Here is a 15,420-nt window from a genome sequence, read left to right as displayed (position 1 = left end):
GCAGATATTTCAATATATAGTATATATTCACAAAAAAAACCACTTTAAGCAAGAAATTAATTTTAATCATAACATAATATTCTCTATAAATATCAGCTTTATTATACCAATAGATATAGATAGATCACATTTATGCCTTTTATAATTAAAAGTCAACCTGTTGGTTTACCTTTAACATTCCTGATTAGTAGTAAACATCAGTTTGCTAATGTTTCAAATGCAATAGAGGACTGGAATGATGACTATAACCATAACTAAGAGAGCAACTAAGGTTAATTGAGCAGTTACTGTATACCAGGAATGATGCAAAGTGTTTCCTATAAATTAATTTCATCCTCACAAAATAGTTAAATATTGGATAGGTCTTATTAATCCCTATTTTACAAAGAGAAGCAATGAGGATTCAAAGTTATTTGATTTATACAAATTTACACAGCAGGTTGTAGAGCAAAGATTTGAATCTGGACAGCTTGAGCTGTAAATGAAACTGAACACTTACTGGGCATGATGGTAAGTGTTTAACATAGGTTACCTAAAGTCATTCTCACAAGAAACATGCAAGATAACACTACCATCTACACTACACACATAAAAAACAGGTTACTTAACTGGCCCAAGGTCATAAAAATTCTCTCAAACACTATACTAGTCTGTCTCTAACCCCAAAAAAAAACCTACCTCAAAAGAAATTAACTTGATATGGCAGTATGTGAAATACAAAGAACTTCACAGTCACCATCTTATAGTGAGAATCAGGGGTTAGCAAATGTTTACTGAAAAGGCCAGATAGTAAATGTTTTCAGTTTTGCAGGCAACACAATCTCTTTTACAATCCTCAACTCTACTTCCAAAACATGAAAACATCCATAGACAATTTGTAAACAAATGGGATTGGCTGTGTCCTAATAAAACTTCTGTGTAGAAAACAGGAAACAGGCTATTTTTGGCCCCAATTTGCTGACCGTTGATCATTACTCTTATTCGTGGACCCCCGATCTTTTTTTTTTTTTTTTTTTTTTTTTTTGAGACGGAGTCTCACTCTTGTCGCCAGGCTAGAGTGCAGTGGCGCGATCTCAGCTCATTGCAACCTCCACATCCCAGGTCCAAGCGATTCCCCTGCCTCAGCCACCTGAGTAGCTGGGATTATGGGCACGCGCCACCGTGCCTAGCTAATTTTTTTGTATTTTTAGTGAAGACGGGGTTTCACCATGTTGGCCAGGCTGGTCTCTAACTCCTGACCTCAGGTGATCTGCCCACCTCAGCCTCCCAAAGTGCTGGGATTACAGGCATGAGCTACAGCACCAGCCTGATCACTTCCTTTGAAGTAAAAATTCTAAAAATTCAGAAATGCACAGTGTAAAATAATAGATGAATACATGACTATATCAAAGGTATATGCATTTACAAGGGAACACAGGTTGAAATGAATTTGTGTATATTTATTAAGAAAATAAAAAGTGTAATTTTGGCATGAGTGTAGCAGAAATATCCTGGCCTATCCAGGTCCAAATTCTGATTTCATCACTTAACCAGTTATGTGACCCAGGACAATTTATTTTATTTTTTTCTTTTTTTGACACGAAGTCTCGCTCTGTTGCCCAGGCTGGAGTGCAGTGGCACAATCTCAGCTCACTACAACCTCCGCCTCCTAGGTTCAAGCGATTCTCCTGCCTCAGCCTCCTGTGTAGCTAGGATTACAGGCGCGTGCCACCACACCTGGCTAATTTTTGTATTTTTAGTATAGATAGGTTTCACTGTGTTAGCCAGGATGGCCTCAATCTCCTGATCTCGTTATCCACCTGCCTCGGCCTCCCAAGGTGCTGGGATTATAGGCGTGAGCCACTGCGCCCAGCACAGGCCAATGAAAAAAAATTTTTTTCGGCCAGGCATGGTGGCCTGTAATCCCAGCACTTTGGGGAGGCCAAGGTGGGCAGATCACGACGTCAGCAGATCAAGACCATCCTGGCTAACATGGTGAAACCCCGACTCTACTAAAAATACAAAAAAATTAGCCAGGCATCGTGGCAGGCACCTGTAGTCCCAGCTACTCGGGAGGCTGAGGCGGAAGAATTGCGTGAACCCGGAAGGCGGGGCTTGCAGTGAGCTGAGATCGCACCACTACACTCCAGCCTGGGTGACAGAGACAGACTCTATCTCAAAAAAAAAAAAAAAAAATTTCTTGGCCTTAGAGATCTTGGCTTTAAACGGGGAAGTAAAATTTCCACCACACAGCATAGTTACAAGGTTTAAAGACAGAGAATCACTGCTTTAAAGCGCAAGAGGCCTGTTGTCCTGGCTACTTGGGAGGCTGAGGTTTGAACTCAGGGGTTTGAATCCAGCCTAGGAAACATAGCAAAATCCCGTGTCAAAAAAAAAAAATAATAAAAAAATTAAATTAAATTAAATTAAAGGGCAAGAGTGGTGACCGTGAAAATCTGTATCTGCAACAAAGGCTTCCAAAATCTGCCAGTCTCCCAGGAGGTAAAATGCTGTCTGCTCTGCCCCCATGATGCCTTCCACAGTAGCAAAGAGCCTAGCCATCAGCAGGGGTACAATGAATAGTTGCTGAATAAATGAACATAAGGAAGAAATGGCCAGTTCCTCTGGACAGGCACAACCGGCTAGATTAAATAAAAGATTATGCCATTTATTACAATACCTATGTTCAATCAGAGTTTAGAATTTATGGCTCAATCAAAACTACACTGATATCTCTGGTTCCTGAAGTACAATCCCTTCTCGAGGAACAGAAAATAGGAGCAAGTGTCTAAATACACCACTGTTTTACTCAAATCGTAATGGCTTATTCCACTAGACCAATAACCAATAATATCCAAGTTTTTTTTAACAACCAAAGATGACAATAAACCCCTAAAACCAGATAGATCTTGCAATCGTGTGCTCACTTTTATTTTATTTTTATTTTTTTGAGACAGGGTCCCACTCTGTTGCCCAGGCTGGAGTGCAGTGGATGTGCTTACTTTGAAACAATACTTCTACTGGAATCAGTAACAGAGAACAGACATCTTCTCATTTGGGTATCATCGATTCTAACACAATATGGCAGAGAAGATTATGACTACGCTAAAAATGTCTTATTTTTCTTCCCTCCATTTCTTTCCAATTTTAATGGGTTATGAAGTTATTGAGTTTTTTATGAAGCACACCAAGGACTGGTATCAGTAGCAATATGTTGGTAATGATGAAACAATTTTCTTAGAAAGGATGGCTGTAAATCACATTTTCTTCTGGGTACTGAAACACTAACATTGAAAACAAGACTGTAAGCCTCCCTGCAGTATCTCATCTTTGCAAGTCACTTCGAATTTTTATGCTGAACACAGAAGCAAGCTACTTGTAATTAGAGTTTTACAAAATGAGTAATCACCTATGGCGTTGCCATTGCTCTCAATTAGGGAAGAACCACAAGTCACCTTTTGTAAAAATGAGGAGGAGGAAAAGGACTCTTTGCAGCCGACCCCTTTAATGTTACCCTCTAAAACATCTACTCCTTTATTGGAATTAGCTACAAGTACAAAAAACTATCTCACATGGGCACAACTGACCATAACATGTTTCTGTTAGGCCCCCTTTCCCAGGAAGACTTGCCTCAATTAGAGCTTTTGTTCAGGAGTTTCAGGTGGAATTAATGGACTTGCATTAAAGATCCCTCTATTTCTGGGGCATTAACAGTTGGTACCGCTCAATGACCAGGTATCTTGCTTTTAGAAGGCTGCTTTTGTTGCTCTTCTTGCCAACAACATTTTTAACTTGTTATTTTTTAAGGTTCATTTCTTTTTTGCCTTTAGCCTGGAGTGTTTTGTTTATGAAATTCTTTTAACTGCCTTCGTCTTTCTACAGGAAATAATACAACATCTATATCCCTCTACGTTCCGTCTTAATATCAAATAATGCTACCTGTAAAACTCAAGCAAAAAGAACTGGACTAATGCAGACAATAATGAGACCACTTTATCTCAAGCGAATTGTCTTGTTCTAGAATACGGGCCTAAGTTTATGTGGCATCCTCTCATTGTACTGCATAATTGATGTCACTCCTTGTTCACCTGTTACCTCAACAGTACTAACATTAAAACGAAATCTCTTTATTGTCTACTGGAAAAACATGCAGCGCACAGTAGCTTCTGAATTAATATTTGTTAATTAATCACCTGCAGTCAATGCCCATCCTTGCCAGCCTGGCATTGAAGGTCTCTATATTCTGGTCCCAACCTAAAAGACATCTGCTCTAGCTTAAATTGGACCAATCCTGTCTCCCAAATATGCCTTTCCATGGCACCATATTTGTTTTGCTAGTCCTGATGACTCTACAGCAAAATCCATTGGTAGACACACCACCCACCCACACTTTTGGCTCTAGTTCAAATGTCATGCTCTCCATGGAACCTTCTCTGATCAATCCAGAAGTTCCGTCTTACTCTCAGAAGTAGGTTCTGTGTTCATATTTCTTACAACACAGATGGCTTTGTACTTCTTTGACTTCTGTTTCCTAAGAGATTTTAACATCCACTAGGGTCAGCTGGCCTGTGTGTGCTCATCATCCATTCCACATAGCCTAGCAAAATGGCTTGTACCAAGCAGGTGCTCAAAACCCGATGTTCAGTAAATGGACGCTAACTGTTATATAAACAGCCAGCTTGATGGAGATCACAAGGACTTCGGTCCCCTTGCAGGCTGCTAGCTGCTGTAATTTGTATTCACACTTCATTTCGGTTTCGAGAAGAGAAGCCCTGAAAAGCTGTCCTTCCCTGCTACAGGCATCAGGCTAACAAGTTCATTTGACCAGATCTGCCATAGTTGGCCCTAACAGGTGTATGAAAAACATCCTGAGAAAGGATATTTGAAAAGCGGTGGTTTAAACAAAATGTGCATTTACTAGCACATTTACTTATGTGCTAAAATGAGTAAGAAACTATCATTAAGTAGGGATGATAAAGTTAATCCATCTTGCACTCTGTTCTTTTTTTTAAAGAACATGTAAAACTTTCAATAAATTTTAAGCTAACTCTGAGTGTTTAATTCAGAATAATCTCAATTTTAAGAGCTCAAGTTAAAGAAATGTAGAACCTCAAAAATACTGTGTTAAGTGAAAGAAGTCGGACACAAAAGACCATGTATTATATGATCCCACTTATAATAACAGTCCAAAAAAGGGCAAATCTATAGAGACAGAAAGTAGATTAGTTGTTGCTTGGGGCTAGAGGTGAGTGGAGGGTTTAACTGGGAGCGAGTATGTGTGATCTTAATGGAGTGATGAAAATGTTCTAAGATTAGATTATGGTGACAGCTGCACAGCTTGGCAAATTTCTTAAAGTCACTGAATTATATACTTAAAAACAAATGAATCTTACATGTAAATTACACCTTAATAAGGTAAAAATGCAACAAAGGGAAGAAAATACTATAGTGACAACTATGAATATAGTTCAGGCAGACAAAATAGCCCATGTTAAGCTCTAATAGAACAATAAATCTGAAATCATTAAACTTTAGTAAAAAGGGAGAAAGCCACTTTTTGTAAATGTTGTAACATCTGTGGTTGACCTTTATAAGTATTTGCAGTACATTAAAATTCAGTAAGTACATATTCATTCAATCTAGCTCTAGAAACATCTTTTACTACCTGCCAAGCAGATGGCAGATACAAAATGCAGAACTCTTTAAGGAACAAATGCATACTCTTTAAGGAACTCAGTCCAACAGTTTACCCGTTTCTGTAACATTTGGTCATTTAATGTCAACTGAATGTTTTTATTTCATGGAGACAAGTACGACCTTTAGTTCTTTTAGTTCACAATATTTGCAACACAAACATTAATTCAATAGAGAAAGTCTAAGACATTAATACTATTATTTACTTCTTGAAGAAAGCACTGCTATACTCCCCAATAAAACAATGTAAACTCAACATAAATCACCTCAGTTAAAATTCATAGCATAAAATAATGCGATACTCACCAAATCTCTTTTTTTTTTTTTTTTTTTTTTTGAGACCACCTTGCTCTGTCACCCAGGCTGGAGTGCAATGGTGTGATCTCAGCTCACTGCAACATCCACCTCCTGGGTTCAAGCGATTCTCCTGTCTCAGCCTCCCAAGTAGCTGGGATTACAGGTGCGTGCCACCACGCCCGGCTCATTTTTGTATTTTTAGTAGAGATGGGTTTTCACCATGTTGGCCAGACTGGTCTCGAACTCCTGGCCTCAGGTGATCTGCCTGCCTCGGCCTCCCAGAGTGCTGGGATTACAGGTGTGAGGTGCTGTGTCTGGCCCAAATCTCCTTCTTTAATGAAATCTAATCACAACTACTCACTCAACTAAGAGTTATCAAAACTACAAGCCAGGCATTCTGTGCAATACTGAATAAAATCAAGTCCTTACCCTCAAGGAGCTCATCGTCTAGGTGGTAACAGACAATTACATAACAAACACTCACTGCCAAAGGAATACCAAGGAGTCACCTAACTCAATGTTTGTCAAATTAGATGACTACCTGGTTGGGCGGAGTCTTGTAGAATCACTTGGGATTTGCCAAGTAGCATATACAAGGTACAAAACAAACTGTATAATAAAGATTTCACATTATTTGAAATTGTTTGCTTGTTAAGCCAAAAAAATTTCACAAGCATAAGAAGGCTTTTGAAAAAGAAATGTGTTTTTGATTGGGGAAGGCAGTGGTGCTAGGGTGGATATTTCAAACTCTGGTGTTACGCTTTCTTTTCCTTGGGGGTGGGGGGAATCCAGGCAAAAGGTGGATTACCTCGAACCACCTCTTCCACAGACTCTGTGGTGGTGGTGGTGGTGGTGGCGATGCTGGTGGTTCTCTCTGTGGCTTCTTCGTAGGGTTCCTCAGCCTCTTCCTCATCACCATCCTCATCGTCCTCATCATCATCTGCTTCTTCTTCCACCTCAGCCACTTCTTCCTCCTCTGCTACTTCTACTACTTTGTCTTCACTGTGAGGGCAAACACAAATAACAGAAAAAGTCAATTAGACACACTTCAGGGAAGGAAAAGGAAATTGTCCATATGGAATTTTGGCAATTTGAGAAGAAACACACCCGAAACTTAAAGTCAGCAAGTCTAAGTATAAATCCCAGCTCAGTGGGTCTGCAAAAATTTTTATCCTTGGGGACGGTTCTTAGTTTCTGCAGTTGCTAAAAGGGGATGCCATGAGTCTAACCACAGGACATTCTGGAAAGGGCGAAATTACGCAGACAATAAAACGATCAGTGGTTGCCAGGGGTTCAGTGGGAGCGGGGAAGGGATGAATAGGTAGAGTACAGAGGATTTTTAGAAACTACTCTGCACGATACTGTCATAAGTAATAATAGATACACAGCATTATGCATTTGTCAAAACCAACAGACTATACTACACAAAAAGTCGCCTCTCATGTTAAAACAGGAACACTGGTTAATAATAATGTATCAATATTGGTTCAAATGTACCCTACTAAGGCAAAATGTTAATCTAGGGAAATAGTGGGGGAGTGGGGAAGTGAGAGGTAGAGGGAACTTCTTGTACTTTCTGCTTGAATTCTTTGTAAACCTAAAACTGCTCTGAAAAATGTAGTCCATTATAAAAAGCGGGGTGGTGGGTATCAAAACTGAGCTTGCTGTATTATGGGAATTCCTTCTCATAGTGTACGTACAAGAGCCGCAACGCATTGCACGGTGGCAGATACTCAGTATGTGCTGGTGGAAATGGGTTTAAAGACTGCAATTGAGAGCTTAAACTGGACACACAGGTGGAAGATGAAACTAGCCTAAGTCAATCTGTAATGCCCGGTGGTCAGGGATGCCTGCTGAAACTATTCAGTTGCGCACCCTATGGTTGCTAATTGCTTACGTTTTGTAGAATACCAAATATTTCAGTGGTTCTCAAATTTCAGTGAGCATCAGAACCACCTGGAAGGCTTACTGAAACACAGATCACCTGCTAGCTGTGGTGGCTCATGCCTGTAATCCCAGCACTGTGGAAGGCTGAGGTGGGAAAAAACCTAGAGGCCAGGAATTTGAGACCAGCCTGGGCCACACAGTGAGACCCTGTCTCCAAAAAATAAAAAAAAATAAAAAGTCAGGCATGGTGGTGTGCACCTGTAGTCCCAGCTACTCAGAAGGATGGGGCGGGAGGATTGCTTGAGCCCAGGAGTTCAAGGCTGCTGTGAGCTATGACTGCATCACTGCATTCCAGCCAGGGAGACAAAGATACTGTCTCCTTAAACAAAAACCAACACAGATCACCAGGTACCACTGGCAGTTTCTAATGCAGCTCCAGAGTTTCTGAATCATGAGGCCTTGGTGGGGCCTGAGAATGTGCATTTCAAATTCCCAGGTAATACTGATGCTGGGAAAATATTCAGAGGAAAATATTCTGAGATCCACTGCAATATGCTGAGAATAATGGCAAGAGATAACCAGTAAGTCAGTGAAATTGGGAAGAGGATCAGAAATATTTATGGTATTAAACATTTACATGCTGATGCATCATAGTGTGTAAAAAATCAGCAAATTTGGAGGGCAAAAGAAGGGCATGTCTAGAACAAAATTAAAAAGGCCTATTAGGAAATCCTTGTGGAAATCATGTACCTGCCAAGGCAGTCATAGTTGACAGCATTTGAAAGAAGATAAAAGAAGATAAGAACACGAAATATCAAATAGTAAAAGCCTATCGTATACCACCTAGCGGGACTACAGGAATAGATGTCCTTGATCAGATCACAAAACCAATACAGGAGAAAGACCTAGATGTGGCAGGGGGTTTCAACCTTTCCGGGGCAACTACCACAGATCTGTTTGAGAAGTACCATAGTAATAGAATTAAAAGCTGCTATGCTGACATTATAATGTACCCAGAAGAAAAAAAAAAAGAGAGAGAGAGAAAGCAGAAAGGAATTATTACCACAGAGCTGATTCTAGCCAACAAGGAGAAGCACATCACTGGGAAAAGTGATAGGACCCCGGGGTTTGTAGCCACAGGAAGCCTTGGACTCGTAGTGAGAGCACAGCATTATGTAGGAAATCAGATTCTAAACACGTGAGACGAGTGAACACTATGATTTCATGATCTACGGCACTGGAAAGGAAGACTCCTCCACAAACCTGAAAGGCTTTCAAAGTCTAACTGGACCGCCATAAGTAGTTTTGCTGAAAGTGGAAGGGAAAGCTATGTAAAGAGATGAATCCATCAATGGCAGGAATTCTCTGATTACCTCAGCATTCAAAGCATGTGTTATACAAGTTGTAAAGATGTGTATGACCCCCATGGAACACCTGACTGTGATTACATAGGATACAAGAATAGCATAAAGGGCATTTATAAAATTTCCTAAAAAATGTGTATGACCCCCAAGTGGAACGCCTTTCTAACTCTGATTAAATATGATGTAAGGATATTAAGTGAAGACATCCGAAGAAGTTGAAAGCATGTGGCTAAAGAATAAAAGGAAACTGATAAAGCAGAATAATCTATTAATAGCAACTTACTCATATGTTAATAAATGAAGCGTCAAAACAGAAAATCCTAATCAGTTATTGTAACATTTCCACGAGACTAGGAAGAAATCGGTGAAAAGAGAAACAGAAAACACTAGCACTGAAAATCAGATGTTGGAAGCCTTTACCTCCTCGTAGAAATAAATGAGGTGAAATAACCAATTCTTTTTTTTTTTGACTGCCCAAATTTTTGCACAAAAGTTTACTACTTGGGGCAACATTTCAAAAGAATCCTACACTTAACAGTTGCTCAGCTGCCCTGAGCTTTACTCAGTAAATTGCCTTTGCATTTTTCTGTAGGATCTCACTGTTGTATTACTAGTGAATCAAAGAAAGTTGACTTGATGCATGTCATCAGTTAATTTATCATGTTTGAGATCTCTTATTCAATCAAATCATGAGCACTAGCGCTGTTTTCCAATTTAAGTGGAAAATTCAGGGAAAGTCAGGAAGAAAAATCAAACCAGTATTCTCTTTAAATCATGATGTATACACGTGATCTTGAACCATGACTGGAATGACGATGTCCAAGTGTATGATCCAGGGTTAGGACAGCGCCGTGTGTCCAGGTGGGATGGTGAAAACACAACCCTGGGTATCCCCAGGTTCCTCCTCCAGGGTTCTTTGTTATTACTTGGATGTGGCTCTTAAAGCTCTGAATAGAAACCATGTTTGTAAAAGCAGCTGTTTAGTGTGATCTGCATTCTGGTATGTCTAGCCGTGAAAAAGAGTGAATTATATGCCCATCATCCATCCCTGCATCTGCCTGAGCAATTTACTGGCATAGTAACCAGGAACAGAGACACATAATAAATAGTTCAACTGGCTAAGGAATTAAATTACTTGGCCTAGGAGAACTCAGGTCCAAGTTCTTATTACCATAGCTTTGATTTCTGGAATTAAATTTAATGTCCATGAATTCAATTACTCATTTGGACACTATTTAAAACAAGAGCACATGGTTTTGTTTGAATAATGCTGCATCTTCCCAAAGAATGCAAACACAACAACATTACAATTTTTAACTGCAGTTTCCATGAATGGCTAGAAAAAAAATGACTTTTCCACCACTTCTTCAAATGCCGGACAGACTGTTGTCCTGTGGACTTGTTTTGAAAAGCTGATCACAGTTTAAGAAGTTGCAAGGGAGGAACAGTTTATGGAAATATAAAGCTGAGCATCATAAAACAATTTCCTTACAAACAATCAAATAACAACTCACAATAAAATAAACGCTTGGGAACATAGTGAAATATTCATACCACATTCGCAGATTTTAATGGCTATCAATTTATAGTGGGTGGCTTTTACAACTTTTAAACACCAATAAGAAACACTTTGATAGAACGAGGGAACCATCTGAAAATGCTGACCATCCCCAGAGTATCTGAATTTAATAAGGTCAAAGGGACATTCCTACGAGGAAATAAATCACTGATGATAAAATTTTATGTGTCAGCATGCGAGATTTTACTTGGGTGAAGGAGAAATGACATCACAAAGGTGACTCTCCTTCTGTTTCTAAATAAAAGCTGACCTTGATATAATTCCACGTGCAGGTGCCGCCTGATAGTCCCTTTAGAGAGTAAAAGATTTTGATTCACACACCAATTTTCATTTGTTTATTAAAGTCATGCCAAAAAAGTCACCATTTATATTTTCTAAGAAAGCCATATGACATTCTAGAAATGGCAAAATTATAGACAGTAACAGATCAGTGGCTTGGAAAGGTTAAAGGGAAGAGAGAGTCGAACAGGAGGAACACCGTGGATTTGGGGGGTAGTAAAAGTACTCAGTATGACACTACAATGGTGGGTATGTGTCACTATAGTTTTCCAAACTCACAGAATAAACAATGCTGAGAGAATGCTAACGTAAACTATGGACTTTGGGTGATAAGGATGGTGTCAATGTAGGTTCACTGATTGTAACAAATCGCTCTAAAGAGGACACTGATAATGGGAGAGGCTGTGCAAGTGTATGAACAGGGAGTATATGGGAGAATCTCAGTACCTTCTGCCTAATTTTTCTGTGAACCTAAAACTGCTCTAAAACAATAAAGTCGGACGTTTTTCTTCTTGCTATAGATAAACAGGGAGGAAATGAGAGAGAGAGAGCTCTGATTCTCATGGTTATGTGAATGTGGACAATCATGAGATCTAACCTACTGCACTGATGAGGGAAGAGGGAAGACAACCAATGTCGGTTCCCGAAATGCAACCAACCAGGGGAAGGCGCAACAGGAAGAGGTTCAGACTCTTCCTCTGTGGATATGAAAATGGGAAAAACAATCTAGAGGCTCCCAGAGTCAGGAAGAGAGAGAAAATACAGCAGTTTTTCCAAGAAGACAAACAGATGGTTCTCCTTCTCTTTGCCTCGGCTCTCTAAACTGCCAGTCTAAACTGGAAGGTACAATGGCTGGATAAGTCAGTTTGTCCGAAAGGAAAGCAGTTTTTGAAATTAATGATATTAAATTAGGAAAATGTTTCCGGGGAGGGAGGGCAAAGTAAGAAAAAGCCAGTACTTCTCCCACATAAAGGCACTGTTAGAAGCGAAACATAAGAGGACACATCACCTAATTCTATTTGAATTAAATATGAAAACAAGCAAACTGCAGGCAAATAGAACTCAGGGGAAAGGCCAGTAACTGGCAGGGGTCAGGAGAGAGGATTCTAGGGGCCAGCAAGGCTCTGTGTTCTGGTCCGGATGCTGGCTATCTAGTCGTGTGGTCTTAAAACTTTGCATACGTGTATTACCTGTTATGGGTACTTCTCTCTAAATAAATCAGTAAAAAGGTTGCAAAGGGTTTCCTGTTACTTGCAGCTAAAAGTATTTCTTGGCAGAGGGTTCATAAGCCCACCTGGGGCCCTGAGTTTAAGGCCTCCAGCTTTAGGAAGATAACCACATGACTGGACTACCAAAAATTCATGACTCAGGCCTGAGGAGGTGGCTCACGCCTGTAATCCCAGCACATTGCGGGGCCAAGGCAGGCGGATCACTTGGGGCCAGGAGTTCGAGACCAGCCTGGCCAACATAGTGAAATTCCGTCTCTAATAAAAATACAAAAAATTAGCTGGGCGTGGGGGTGCATGCCTGTAATCCCAGCTACTCGGGAGGTTGAGGCATGAGAATCACTTGAACTCAGGAGGCAGAAGCTGCAATGAGCCGAGATCACATCATTGCACTCCAGCCTGGGTGATAGAGTGAGACTCTGTCTCAAAAAAAAATAAATAAATGAATAAATAAATAAAGTCATGATTCAGCTGATTCAGAATGAGCTATAAATCACAATCTTGATCTGAAATTAGGCTATATCATCATTCTTACATATTTAATGAATACTTATTCTGGGTGAGACAATCCACACTAACTGCTGTATGAGTAACAGACATACTGCAGATTAAACGCTTCAGAAATTCAACAGAGAAGTGATTGTTGTGAGCCAGAGGCATCTGAGTTGGCCGGAAGTGATAGGTGGCTGTGGGGATGAGGCAGGAATATCCACATAATGCACAAGTGGAATAAGAAGTGAATAAAATATAATGAAATTTTACACAGGTCCTGAGTTTTAACAGTGAGGAAGGGTAAACTGCAGAGACGAGGATATTCAGGTATTTTTTTTCTTTAGCCAGTGGATAAATATTTGAGTTGAAAGGCATATGTACAGATTGATGATAATGAGCAAAAAAGTGGCAATGCATTCATTCATTCATTCATTCATTCATCCATGGAATCATTCCATTAAGTACCTCTCTAAGTCAACCCCTAGTAATTCAATCAACAATATTCACTGTGCTTTACCAAGTGCCAGTACTATTCCAGGTACTGAGGCTATACAAGTGAAGATAAAGCACTCAATTTCTTGGAATCAATCTATTAGTTGGGGAGGTGTAATATGAGCAAGAAAAAAAAATTATGGAAAAGTACTATAGAGAAAGGAAATGGGGCTAATTGCTAATGAATGACTATGATAGATGTGTGCCAGAGATGGGTAGCATTTCAAACAGGGTGGTCAGGGAAGGGCCCCACGGAAGAGCCATGTGAACTGAAAATGCTGAAGTTGGGCACGGCAAAACCAAGAGGGTGCATGGACGGTTGAGGCAGAGGTAAGAGCAAGTGCAAAGGCCCAGGCACGAGGAAGAGCGTAGCACGTTCTGCAAAAACAACAACAAAGGGCCAGTGAGCTTAGGGAGTAGCAGATGAGGGTGGAAGTATAAGATCTGGTGGCGGAGACAGACAGGCATAGTGTTACCCAGTTAAGGTTACATTTCTTATAGCAACTGGAGCGACTCAATGAGATTTAAGTTGCAATGATGTCTCTGGCTGCTGGGCACAGAGTGGTCTCTAGGAAAACATGAATGGAAGCTGGGAGGCTGGACACTGGGCCAGGAGCTAGGGATACACTGGAAAGCAAGGGTAGCTCACAAGGCAAGTAGCCAAAGGCCAGACACTGACCTCAGCACCTGTATAAATGTAAAATTACTGCCCTGATAACAATTACATACAGCTAGGAGACCCAAAAGAGTGAGCACTAACCAGGATTCCAGGTGTCCAGTGAGGCATGACTGAAATGTGACCCAAAGAAGGTCTGAAGTGAATGAAGTCCAGGGGCTAAAGACAGCTCTCCACCAGGCAGGGTGGGTAGAGCATGTGCAAAGGCCCGGTGACAGGAGGGAGAGAAACCTGAGTGCCTGAAAGGGAATCGGCTGACAAGAACAGAAAGTGGGATCCAAGAATGGCAAGTCAGCAGCGGCACAGAGCAGGTGCTGGCAAACTGCAGCCTGCAACTTGCTCTTGTACATCCTGTGAGCTAAGGGTGGGCTTTGCATTTTTTTTAAAGGATTATAAAAAGAAAAGAAAGGGGGTAAAAATGACAGCAATATGTGACAGAGATTGTATGCGACCTGTAAGGCCTAAATACGGATTGTAACAATGACCGTTTAAAGTCAAACCAACTCCTCTCAACACATGCTCCTGTAAACCCTGCCCCGCTTATGTTAGTGAATTAGTGAATTTCTAAAAAAAAATTACTGAAACAAGCAAAGAGATCTGAGAAGCACTAAAGCCCAGCTTTTGTGTAAACTAGCAGTTCCTAGGTAGAACCTTTAAAAGACAATCTCTCTTTACTCCGCTATCTCAGTACACACTTAGGGTAACATGAATATCCTAGCAATAGAGCAACAATCTAAACAATACCCCTAGGACATGATGTAAGACAAATTCAAGGAGTGGACAGTTTATAGGAAAACTGGTACAGCTTCTTCAGCAAGTCAGTGTCAGGATATAAAAAGTGCTATTCTGAATCCTAAGAATTAAGGATGTAAGATGCTGGCCCTGGTGCCGGATAGGATGTAAAATACGAAACCTGTGAAGGACCTTTCTGGAACTCAGGGAGAATCTGAATATGGACATGGTATCCAATGGTATTAAAAAATTATGTTAATTTTGTGGGTGAGATGGTATCATTTGGACTCTGTAGAAAAATGTTCTTAGATTTTAGAGACATATACTGACATCTTAAATATGCTTCCTGTCTTAACTTTTCTTTAAAACATCTCGGCATCATAAAAAGTATGTTTAAAGGGGGAAAATGATATTCTGGCAAGACTTAAATTTGGAATATAATTATAGTAAAAGGCTAAATTGCTTTTTTAAAGGCTATCTTGGAGGCAAGAAAAGCCATATATTATCAAAAGCAGATTATTGTTCTGACAGCTTTATGAACCAACTAGAATTAAGGAGAAGCACCTAAGGTCATAAAAAGTTTTGGAGTCATTTTAAATTCTTGATATGTGAAAAAGTTTGGTTAATCAGATGCTAGGCCAGAAAACTGTCAATGAGCAAACTCCTCATGTACAAAGATTTAGCTGCTACTAAGGATGGGTGATCCATATATATTTTGGGTGG

The 15,420-nt window shown here is 40.1% G+C and overlaps 1 protein-coding gene across 6 annotated transcripts in view; it reads right to left on the bottom strand.

The window, feature by feature from the left end:
- APP (amyloid beta precursor protein) overlaps positions 1–15,420 on the bottom strand; it is a 287,239-nt gene that overhangs the window by 130,057 nt on the left and 141,762 nt on the right. For all 6 annotated transcript variants that reach the window (XM_058427839.1, XM_032174825.2, XM_032174826.2 and 3 more), the window contains exon 6: positions 6,779–6,972. In XM_058427839.1, the coding sequence (XP_058283822.1) occupies positions 6,779–6,972 (194 nt within the window). The remainder of the gene's footprint in view (positions 1–6,778; positions 6,973–15,420) is intronic.

Source organism: Hylobates moloch, unplaced genomic scaffold (assembly GCF_009828535.3).
Source record: "Hylobates moloch isolate HMO894 unplaced genomic scaffold, HMol_V3 SCAFFOLD_14, whole genome shotgun sequence".
NCBI classification, from domain to species: Eukaryota; Metazoa; Chordata; class Mammalia; order Primates; family Hylobatidae; genus Hylobates; species Hylobates moloch.
This window is presented reverse-complemented; position numbering and strand designations above follow the sequence as displayed.